Source organism: Sceloporus undulatus, chromosome 3, assembly GCF_019175285.1.
Source record: "Sceloporus undulatus isolate JIND9_A2432 ecotype Alabama chromosome 3, SceUnd_v1.1, whole genome shotgun sequence".
Lineage (NCBI taxonomy): Eukaryota > Metazoa > Chordata > Lepidosauria > Squamata > Phrynosomatidae > Sceloporus > Sceloporus undulatus.
Window position 1 is genome coordinate 243853727 of NC_056524.1, and position 12527 is coordinate 243866253.

General features: G+C 39.4%; 1 protein-coding gene across 4 annotated transcripts in view; it reads left to right on the plus strand.

Annotated features, from left to right (window-relative positions):
* Positions 1–12527, plus strand: part of MME (membrane metalloendopeptidase) — a 114038-nt gene that overhangs the window by 44849 nt on the left and 56662 nt on the right. For all 4 annotated transcript variants that reach the window (XM_042458988.1, XM_042458986.1, XM_042458987.1 and 1 more), the window contains exons 4-10: positions 562–723; positions 2196–2276; positions 5099–5194; positions 5323–5441; positions 7326–7391; positions 11518–11652; positions 11944–12045. In XM_042458988.1, coding sequence (XP_042314922.1) covers positions 562–723; positions 2196–2276; positions 5099–5194; positions 5323–5441; positions 7326–7391; positions 11518–11652; positions 11944–12045 — 761 coding nt within the window. The remainder of the gene's footprint in view (positions 1–561; positions 724–2195; positions 2277–5098; positions 5195–5322; positions 5442–7325; positions 7392–11517; positions 11653–11943; positions 12046–12527) is intronic.

Below are 12527 nucleotides of genomic sequence, written 5' to 3' on the forward strand. Positions count from 1 at the left end.
CCTTTGAAAATTTTGTCCTACATTTGTCCTGGTTTATTTATAAATTTAATTTTTTAAAAAATTATTTAATTATTTATTTCTTGGCTTCGGCCCCCCCAGTTGTCTGAGGGACAGCAACCCGGCCCCTGGCTCAAAAAGGTTGCCTACCCCTGATCTAGGGATTAATCTGTTTGATTGTTTTATCTTCTCTTTCCACCTTCAGCATTCGGGATACTTCCTCACTTCTCCTCCCACTCCCATTTACTTGACACCAGGAAGGAGACAGTCAAAACCTAGGAGTCTGTAGAATGGAGCCATGGCAGTTAAAGTAGTGTCAAACTACATTATTTCTCTGTGCACATGCACCCTTAATCCCAATGAACAGTGCAGTTGTAACTCCCAGTTTAGCAAGATATTTGTTAAATTGCCTGTCTGATAACAATATGGCTATGTCTCTTTCCTTTTATATCAGTAATTCAGAATGTGTGTTGCTGTTTTTGTTGTTGTTGTTTAAAAAACCTATTTCTAATTGTTTTCTTCTTTTCTCTCTTCTTCTGTGCCTTTATTTCTCCCTTACAACAGCTGCCCGAATAATTGAGAACATGGATACAAAATCAGACCCTTGCAAAAATTTCTATCAGTATGCTTGTGGAGGATGGTTAAAAAAGAACATCATTCCAGAGACAAGTTCCCGTTATAGTAACTTCGACATTTTAAGAGATGAGCTGGAAGTTGTTTTGAAAGGTCAGTTGGAATATAAATTTGTGAACTAAACGTATGGAAGATTTCCATCTTATCTTCAAATATTTTCATACCAGTGCTTACCGTGGGGGTAAGTGCTGGTAAAATGATGCTAAAACGTTTAGGAAGTGTGGGTGTGGGTGTGGGTGTGGGGGGGGTGTGGGTGAAAGCCTGACACACTTCCTAAATGGCAGGGAATTGTCCTCTCACCTCCAGCGTCCCTGAATTGTTTGGGGAGCAGTCATTTCCCATGAACAGAAATTTTGTCTTCATGGGAAATGACTGCTCCCCGAATGATTCAGGGATGGTGGAGGTGAGCGGATGATTCCTTGCTGTTTAGGAAGCACACCAAGCTTTCACACACAATTTATCAGCAGTAAAGTGCTGGCATGAAAATTTTCTATTCCTCCAGCCTGGTGTTAGATGAGCAAAAACAAAACAAAAGTTACTATTTTGTGCAACATGTTTATTTTTGTTGTTGTTGTAGTTTTACTCTTTCTAAAACCAACCCAGACTGTTTGCCTGATAATACGAATGCAATTTATGAATTAATCTGTTGTGTCTGGCAAAAAGGAAGCAGAGATGGTTTTCTGGCCGAGGTGGATCTGGTCCCATTGGGGAATGAGCTTGGCATTACGTTCCAACTCTTTCAACACCTGACACCAGTGCCCTCATGACCCTGCAAGAGTGGGCAGCTGTCATAGGTGTGCAAAAAAGGCCATTTCCTTCAAGCCAACTCACCAGGGAATGCTGTTAAAAACATTGGCAGCCAGTGTTGACCAACTTTATATCCTGTACCCTTGTATTTAGATACAGCCAAGTAAGCACTTTCTAAACATAGGATATCACCGCCATACCAAGCTATGTTTCTTTCCAAAACATCAGAAGATGTGGCTGCCAAATTCAGAAGCAGATAAAATAGGACTATCCTTTAGAGACATGCTTTGAGGCTGAGAAAAGGCTATAGAACATTTTCTCTAGGAAATAATAAGAGCCAGCATGGTGTAGGGATTTAAGTGTTAAGACTAAGACTCTGGTTTAAATTTCTGTTCAGCCATGGAAGCCAGCTGGATGACTCTGGGCAAGTTATACTCTTTCAGACTCAGAGGATGGCAATGGCAAGCCATCTCTGAACAAATCTTGCCAAGAACCCCTCCCCCCATGAAAGGGTTGCTTAAGGGTTGTTGTTAAGTAGAAGAGACTTGAAGGCATCCAACAACAACCATCAACATTATGTGGAGATCTGTAGCAGCAGACAATACTGTATTCCTTTAAAGGAGCACAAAATACTCCTTCCTCTAAATTCCTCCAAAATACTTTGAAATTATGCAGTCATGATCGCTTATTGTTTTATGTGTTGAAGTTAGAATCTATAAAGCGGGCATCCTTACCCAAGATACCATGAGACACTGATAAAATATACAGTAACTATTAAGTCTATAACATTTGGATGAGTATGTCTCTCTTGTTTTCAGATGTGCTTGACAAGGAAAACAATGACGATATAGAAGCTGTTAAGAAAGCAAAAACACTTTACAGATCTTGCATAAATGAGAGTAAGTTTCCTTGTATTTTGTTATATCTTAGAGTAACCATACAGGTGCCTGGCTGAGAGGGATTTGAGCTGTAATTTAGCATATTTGGAGAGCACCGTTAGGGGAAAGGTGGTCCTATTCTAATCTCCTTCTTTGGAGGTCTTTAAGCAGAGGCTGGATGGCCATCTGTCAATGGGGATGCTTTGATTGAGTTCCTGCATGGCAAGGGGTTGGACTGGATGAGCCTTGTGGTCTTTTCCAACTCTACGATTCTATGATAATCTTAAAGTACAAGAAAAAAACCCTCCCATTTAAAGGGAATTATCAGGTAGGATCAACTATGCTTTTATATAAAAGCCCAAATTTTTAAAATGAAACCTGTGTTAAATTACTATAACTAAATAATAATAAATAGTATTAACAAATTATTAATATATTGGTTTATCTTATTCTCTCCTTACATCTTTCTGCATGCTGATAGTATGTTCATACTAGAAATTTAAATCTATCCTCTAGAAATACTTAGGAAAAAGTGAATAGAAATGTAAAAGAATTGTTTCAGATTCTTGCACCTGGAAATTAAATGGATAGTTCAATTAAATGGGAAATTAAATTTCCAAATTAAGGAAAGAATAATCAAAGGAATTGCTCCACTTACATGAGGGATGTGTGACTGCACCACTTCTGCAGGATCCTATGTCACTGCAGAGACTGCCAAAAATGTGGCAGAGGCAGAGAGAGAGAGAGAGAGAGAGAGATCTGAAAATGATTGGTTTTGAACAACAGGTATTTTTTTAAAAAAATGTTAAAAGAGGCTGTCAGCTATTTAAAAGGCAGCTTCCTGATTCTGGAGGCTTCCATGAGAGTTATTTTTATTAGTTTTTTTCTGGAAACTGAAGGGGACAAGGACTGCAAATACAGGCTTAGGGGTGACACGCTACCCCAGGGCAGTCAGCATGGCATGAGATGTTAATTCTAAACTCTTGTAGTGATTTAGAAATCTTATTCATTGGCCAAACTATCCCAAGGTGTTTCAGACCTGACCTTCAATCACTAATTTTAAATCTTTTGTCAGCAGTTGGGAGATGCACCTCTATAATCTTCATTTCTTCAGGGTTTCTGCCTTTCTGCATCCAAGTCTATCTCTCATTCAATCCCATTAGGCATCCGTCCTGTTTTTGCTATTTCCATGTGTGTATTTTCCATGTGCACTTCTTAAATGAGTACAACCATTTGCCAGTGTGCACATTCTCAAACTCCTTAGAAAGTCCAAGAAGTGCAGATGAAACTTATAAAAAGAAAAGTTGGCTGGAATGAATTCCTCATATATCCTTAGTCAGTAAGACGCTCGATTTCAACAGTCTCGTAGCAATGATTTGTCTACTCAAGAACATGTATTCATATGGGAGTCCACTCTAACATGTATTTGTTGAAGCACATCACAACAAAGAATAAGTGACTTCAGCATACAGATATTGTCATTAAGATGAAAACAGAGAACATACTGTTTCTGATATGCTTCAGGTCATGTAGAAATAAACAGAAGTTGAACTCTGACTCAAGCCACAGAACTTAGGTGATGGATATCATTGAAACAAAAGAAATAAACAGAAGTTGAGCTCTGACTGAAGCTGCAGAACATAGGTGGTGGATATCATTCAAATAACATGCAAAAAACACATGACATCTCCTAGAAAGTCAGCCTATGTTCACAATGATGACTACTGTATTTCTATCTGTTACAGTCGGCCCTCCTTATTCATGGATTTTTTTATCCATGGATTCAAGCATCCATGGCTTGAAAATATTCCAAAAAAGTATAAATTCCAAATAGTAAACTTTGATTTTCCATTTTATATAAGGGACACCATTTTACTGTGCAATTGTATTTAACGGGACTCGAGCATCCACAGATTTTGTTATTCACGGGGGGGGGGGTGTCCTGGAACCAAACCCCAGCAGATAACAAGGGCTCACTGTATTATGTTTTTAATGTCTCTATGGTGCAGTACATGCTGCCCAAAAAGGGCGGCCTGCCGGCACCTGTTTTCCCTCCACAGGGAAGCTGCAGCTGCCAAACCATGTGGCTTCCCTGCGAAGTAACAAGTGTGCCATGGTACACCACAGTGTGTCATCGGCACACTCATTATGCAAGTGCCACGTGGCACTTCCATAACAATGGCGGCGCCCATGTGTACAGGGCACTACCATTGTGATGCCCTGAGGCAACCCAAGCACGTCACCATGACGCTGCAAAGGGCTAGTATGTACCAGGCCTCTGTGTGCTTTCTTTAAAGGATATTGGATAACTCTGGAGGTTATTTTATGAAGAGATGGGTGATTCTGTAGTGGAGATACCATTACTATATCATCATCATCATCATCATCCATTTACAGATACTAATACAGCCTAAAACTGTATCATACAAAAGCAAAAAATATAATTAAATATAATTAAGATTAAAAGCAGTTAAATATATAGCCATTAAAAGAAGAACAACAAATGTAAACAACACAACACATGAAAGGCACTTTCCTCCTGAGCAGTCTGAAAGGTCTGCTGAAACACAAAATTAATCCACTGCCTATGAAAGGATAGCAAAAAGGGCACCAATCTACTCTCTCTAAGAAAGAGATTTCCAGAGCTTGGGACCTGCCACTGAGAAGGCCCTCTCCTGTTTTCCCATATGATGTACCTTTGAGGGTGGGAAGACAGAGAAAGGGATATAGGCAGGCTCATATAGGGATCTAGATAGTACCATTCTTCTACATCCATATAATTATTGGATGATGCAAGGAATGCATCCTAAAACTTACGAAACAATGTTGTTGTTTTTCACAAGCGGCTATTGATAGCAGAGGAGGGAAACCACTCATCAACATAATGTCAACTTTTTCTGACTGGCCTGTGGCGTTAGACAGCTGGGATCGTGATTATGGTAGGAGAGTTCTTTTTATTACTTCACTATTATTTACCTTAAAAGGGCTAGGATAGCTGTCTTCATCAAAATGCTAAGTATGTGTGTCTTTTCTTTCTTTCTTTTTTTATTTTCTTTTGCTGTTTTAGGCACCTCATGGACAGCTGAAAAGGCTATTGCAGAGCTAAACTATCAGTATGGGAAAAGGGTCATCATTAACTTCTTTGTTGGTACAGATGATAAGAACTCTACACAACATATAATTCATGTAAGTTCAGCACTCTTGGGAAGTCTTGAGCATATATACATTTTTTTTATTATGCCAAAGTCATAGAACTTAGGAAAGAAATGATTGCCCAGATATGGCCCATGACATTATGTGAAGGACAAGATGGATCCTCTCCATGTCATGTACAGAAGCTGTACAGAGAAGTGCATTTACTTCAGGACTAATGAAATAACAGCACCTTCCACCAGTTGATGAACAAAACCCAAAGACTACTCACTAATGGCTCCTCTTTAACTGCAGAGAAGTGATTCATATAGTGTCTCAGGGTTCTGTCCCGGTGTTGTTCATTTTAAACTTTAGAAAATACTTACTGACTATAAGAGCTGTTTGAGAATGGTATCAAGTGGTATCATGAGAAATGTATCAAATGAATTGAAGCTTTCTGAATATTATACGGAAGTGATGTTTGCACGACCCATCTTCTCTTTGTTAAGGCATTCACAGTCCTCCCATTAGAGAGAGTCATGAGCCCACATCAGAAAGCAGAAATGGAGGAGCCAGGACTTGAAAGGATAGAACTCTGTTTGCCAGGCTGCCTGCCCTCAACCTCAATTTATATGGATTACAAAATCATAAAAGTTAAAGTGACCGCAAAAGCTCTGCCATGCAAGAATATGCAGCTAAAGTGTTCCTGAAAGATGGCTATCTAACCTCTATTTAAAAATCTGCAAAGAAGGAGTCTGTCTCCAAGACAGCATATTCCATTCTCATGCAAATATGTATAAATCAGTAAAACATATATGTTTCATTTCTATTTCTTGAATTGTTGCAAGTTATCCACTCTCTTGTTATTATAATCAACTTTATATCATGCAATCATGTGGTAAGAACAAGAATGCAAGTTTTCATTAGTGTTCAATGATATATGTTTGGCCATGCCAAGCCAAGATTGTATGCTCCAGTGTGGTAGAATCTTACAGCCTGATCATTGCTGTTTTATGTGACAAGGTTGTAAGGGTTACATATTGCCTCCAGAGAGTTTGAAAGTATCAGGCTCCTATCTAGGTGCCTGAATCTGTGCCACCTACCCTATAGTTCCATCCCCTTTTGCTATACATCCTGTCTATTTGTGCTGGCAATCATCAACAGACAATGACATAGTGACACAGAGATTGTGCCCAACCACAAAGAGCATTGGGAGGGTTTGGTATACCGCTCAGCAGCAGCACCTGCACAGTGACATTCCCCCACACAAAGCTTTGGTGTTGTTTTCTGACATGTGCTAGTAAGGGCAATGGTCCCCTCATCCCCTTTCTCCCCATTAAGTAGCAACAGTCTTGTCTTACTTCCTCATTTATTGTTGTGTGCCTTCAAGTCATTTTTGATGTATGGCAACCCAATCATGGAGTTTTCTTGGCAGAATATGTTGAGAGAGGGGTTGCCATAGCCTTGCTCGGAGGCTGAGAGAGTGTGTTTGCCCATGGTCATCCAGTAGGTTTTCATGGCTGAATAGGGATTTCAACCTTGGGCTGTCAGTATCCTTGTACAACACTCCAACCACTACACTACACCATGGTGTCTCTCACAGAACTATTACTCCTTCTTACCCTCACTGATCACATCTTCTTTGGGGAGGATTTATTCCTTGCCTTTTTCCTTTATCTCTCTCTAAATCTAGGCTGTATTATGTATTATTTAAATAAAGTAATTCTCCAAATATTCTGCAACCACTGTTGGACTCTAGTATTTTTAAATTTAGAATTATTTTTATGTTCACATATTTTACTACAGAGGTATTTTCAAAGAAACAGAGCCATTTAGGTATGAAAGTATGAAAGTTAGGTATGAAACTTCAAGCCTGTATCTTTGTATGAATTGTTATTGTATTTCTAGCCTGAATATCTTTTAATGTTCATTTTACAGATAGATCAGCCTTCACTTGGACTCCCTTCTCGTGATTACTATGAATGCACTGGAGTATACAAAGAGGTATGCTTATAGATCAGCAACCACACCTTTTGTCAATTCTATAATACAAACTTCCGAATTTCCTATTTTCCAACTAATTTAGAAGCCTCACTTAGAGGAATACAACTGTGAGGGATACTAGAAATATGGTAGATGGTACCACTCCCCCTCTCCAAACAAGTTATACATGAACACATAACTTCCTTGAAGGTGTCTTATGATGTTTTTACTTCTGTTTACAACAGTGGTCTGTAAAGTATAATTGAGATTCTTCATTATCAATGACTGAGCTCCATCACTACCAATGGTACCACCTCAAAACAATTCAGTTTATGGCCATTAATGGCCAAATGTGACCCCTCCCCCCCCAAACCTACCTCTTAAGCTAGGCAGTGTCCCAACTGAGGGGTTTCCAAGACACTGCCAATCAGGGTGCTAGGAAATGATGACTACATTGCTGTCCTGGTTACAGAACATGATGAGACAGGCAGCAGGAGAAAGCCCTTGGGGTCATGCTGCAAATGTTTCTCTCAACTCACATTGAGACTTGGACAGTGCTGCAGTTGTCATTTTCCAGCACCCTAGTCTGCATCACCACAGAAACTACTTGGCTTAAGAGGTATTATTGTTATTGTTATTGTTATTATTGTTATTAACATTTATTAATAAAGCGCTGTAAATTTACACAGCACTGTACATACAGTCTTTCTAATTGGACGGTTCCCTGCCCTCAGGCTTACAATCTAAAAAGACACGACACAAAAGGAGAAGGGAAAGGTGGTGGGGAAGGGACCTCTCTAGTAGGATAATACATATAAAATACATAGCAATACAGGAAATGATTCAATAAAACAGACAACAAAAGAACGTCAAATAGCAAGTGACAATTATGCAATGCCTGGGAACGCTGCCCTGAACAGGATGGTCTTCAACTCCATTTTGAAGCTGGTTAAAGAAGTGATGGCTCTTGCTCGCGAGGGAAGAAGGTTCCAGGAGTGAGGGGCAGTGAGTGAAAAGGGGTGAATCCAAGATGGGGCAGAGGAAATCTTGGGCTGGGACAGCAGACCTTGAATACCAGAACGGAGGGCCCGAATGGGAAGGTGAGGAGAAAGAAGGTCTGATAAGTAAGGAGGAGCCAGCCCATGGAGGGTTTTAAACGTCAACAGCAGAAGCTTATACTGAATGCGGAAAGGGAGGGGGAGCCAGTGAAGGGATACCAACAAAGGAGAGATATGGTCAGAGCAGTGGGCAGATGTGATAATGCATGCAGCTGAATGCTGGACAGAAATTAAAGGACGGGGGTGAGAAAGAGGAAGCCCAGCCAGGAGGATGTTACAGTAATCAAGTCATTGGACATGGACCAGGATCTCGGCAGTAGAGGCAGAGAGATATGGTCGGATTTTGGCAATATTGTATAAAAAGAATCTAGAAGCCTTGGCTGTGGTCTGGATCTGAGGGATACACAACAGAAGAATCAAAGATAAAACCAAGACTGCAGGCTTGCTGAACTGGTTGAATAGAAATGTTGTCCACAGAGACAGAAAAGGAGTGTTGAAGGGTGGGCTTAGGAGGAAAGACAAGAAGCTCCATCTTGGACATGCGAGAGAGCAGTGAGGCAAGACGAGACCTGCTGTTCAAGCCTTGGAGAAAGGTCAGGGGTGGAAAGATACAACTGGGTGTCATCGGCATGCAGATGGTAGGAAAAACCAAAAGAGCGAATGAGTTTACCTAAGGACAGCGTGTAGAGATAAAACAGAAGGGGACCCAGAACAGGGGAACTCCAACAGATAAGGTAACAGGAGATGAAGTCTGACCACCTGCAACCACTGCAAAAGATCTGTCTGACAAATAAGGTAGGTTTTGTGAGTCACATTTGGGCCTTAATGGCTATAAACATGAATCTCAACAGTTGTGAGATGATAAATAAGTTCTGAACAAAATGCCAGCCAATGATTTTAAACAATTATATTTTGTGCATATCACGTATATGAAGAACCCAACCATGATGTTTTAGAATATCAACAGCTCTCACACAATACGATTGCTCTTATAGCTGCTTCGATTGTCTTTTCTGACAGAGAGGTGGGGTAAAAATAAAACTTTTATTATTCATTATTATTATTATTATTATTATTATAAACATTTCTTCCATTTCAGAGCACCAGACACACTGACATGAGCAGAGGGTGCCTAATACTATTTCTCCTTTCCATATCACCGTAGATTCTTAAAATCTATTTCCCAAGATAGCTACTACATCTGCCTGGTGGTAGTCTACCTCTGGACACACAAGTGTACAACTACTTATATTGTGCACACACAGGATGAAATTTGATTGGCTGAAGCCCCCTAGTGAATATGCACAGGTTTTCTTCCTTGATGAAAGTCAGAATCCATCTAGGATGTTGTTACATGTGAAGTCAGTCTGAACAAGGACGTTAATGAACAGCTGCCAGTATACTAACGGGAGAACAAAATCTCTAACAAGACGAAAAACACCCACTATGGAACTTGCTACAGACACTCAGACAAATTGACAACACTGAATCATTGTTGCTCTAATGAGTATTTCCTCCCAGCTAATCTGTTTATGACCACAGTCTGGAAGCCACATTTTCCCAAACCGTAATTAAGTAAGCTTGTTAGGAAAGCTGTAATCCAAATCTTAGCTTTTAAATGCACACTAGTAAATATATAATTACAGTCATAACAAAAGTCTGGTACATATTATGTTAGGCCTTAGTTAGAAAAATATAACAATTTGCTATAAGAAAATACTTAAAATTAATGTGGGGTTTATTACTTTTGTTAACAATGTTAACAAAACAGAACAATGTGATGTATTTTTCCCCAGTCCGCTACAGCCAATTTTATCCATTTTCCTCATCAACGGTAGTCATTTTACAAAGGTCTGTTTCAAGGTAAATAGATAAGGGCACAAAGGGCCTCTAGTACAGGGATGGGGAATATATTGTCCTTCTAAGAGTGTCAGATTGCAACGTTTTCCAGCATAAGCATTAGTGAGTTGCAAACCAATAACATCTATAAACTAATAAATAATAAAACTTTTATTATATCCTGCTTATTTGTAAGAAACAATCAAAGCGGCTTCCAATAATTAAAATAATACAGATGTACAGAGATAACAATAATACAAATGCACACACACACACCTTAAAAAGGAATTAAACCATTCTAAGATTAAAATTCAAACATTAAAATCAACACATTTATATTAAAATCACACATCTAGAGGGAAACATATTTTCCATTCTTGGTCTAGAGCATGTAAACAGGGCTGGGCAACTGTGAGAAGGATGGAAGCCAATGTATATCCATAGACACACAGACACGGCTGTTATGAGGGGGGAAGAAGAAAAGACCATAGTGTTTGTGTGTGGGTGCACACATGTGTGTAAGAGATTTAGAGGTATTTGGACACATTTGGACCAAAATTGATCAATTAAAAGAACATTTGGAGGATCTGGGGCATCGTGAGGATCTTTTAGGGACTGAAAAAATGGAAGCTATATATGTAGCTTGCAGGCTGCACTTTTGCTACCCAATTTTAAAATATTTTTTCTTTAGAAGTAAGGAAGGGAAAGGGAAGACTGATCTGTAATATGAAATACGCAGGTGGGCTGGTGCAGGAAGGTTGCCTACCCAGGTCATGTTCTTTCCCTCCAGTCCCAGCTTCATATGTAGGATCATTTAGCCAATATTGTGGCATCATCATGTGCATTATTTTTTCCCTGCTTCATAAAATTAGCTGCCACTGTTGCAGAGAGAGAATAAAACTTGCCTGATAGGATATTGTTTTAATAGCCTGACTAAAGGGCACTAGAAAAGCATCTGCTCTAACTTCTCTTGCAAAAGAGTTTTGCTATTTAGGGGCTGCCACGAAAAAGTCCCTGTCTCATATTCTTAACAACCAACCTACTTTGATGTTAGATTGCAGAACAGAGTCTTGGAAGATGGGAAGTTTCATGTACTGTAGTCTTTCAAATTGTACTGTGCACGCGCGCACACACACACACACACTGCAATATATGCATAACTTAGACATCTAATTGTCTATTACAATGTTATGTACAATGTTCAAACATGTATTTACAAAATATGTATAGATATATATTTTTTCTTACAGGCATGCTCAGCCTATGTTGATTTTATGATTTCCGTAGCAAAGCTGATCCGCCAGGAAAGGAACCTTACAATCAACGAGGATGAAATTTCTACAGAAATGAGAAGAGTAATGGCTCTAGAAACAGAGATTGCAAATGTAAGCCAATTGTCTCAGATTTATGCATGGAGGAATTTAAAATGAAAATGATCAGGATCCGGATCCTGGGCAACGACAGTTATGATGTAATATACCTAATGACATGAATGTGATTTGATCCAGCATCTGGTAACATTGTCTCTCAGAGACTGTTTTGCATTCAAACAGTCATATTTGGAGGAGACTCACTGAAATCAGTGCAGCTTTTCCCCATCTCTTGCTTTCCCTGCTGTTTCTTCAGAGGAGCCCCTTCATGTGTTGTAAATATGTGTGTACATATGTGTTTCCCAGGCTACCACCAAAGCTGATGACAGAACTGACCCACTTTTGCTATATAACAAAATGACACTCAAAGATGTCCAGAAGAATTTCTCTTTGGAAATCAATCACAAGGTAAGAAAAAAAGATCAGTGATCCATTGTTTTCAGCTTCTACTACTGATTGATTGATTCATGCAGCAGTCTAATGTGTTTTGTTCTGTTTTTTAAAGCTTAATTCTAAAGATAAATTGAACTTTAGAACTGCCAGCATTAAAGTGAATTTGTCACATTGTTGTATACTCAACTGATGGCAGAAACAGGAAAACAAGGCCCCAAGCCAATCAAACACATGTAGTAGCCCTCTCAGACAGTTGACAGTAATGCTAAATAGTGGACCAAGGGGATGAGATTGCAATAGAACTGACATGTCCTATATATGTATGCTCAGAAGTAAATCCCAATCAGTTCAGCAGCACTTAGGCTCAGGTAGGTGTTTATAGCATTGCAACAAAAAACCTTGCCTCTTTTCCTCCTCCCAAAGAGCAAGAAGTTCTATCACTGATATTTCAAGACTGGGCATAACATGGAAAAATTGTTTTGTATGTGTGTGTTTCT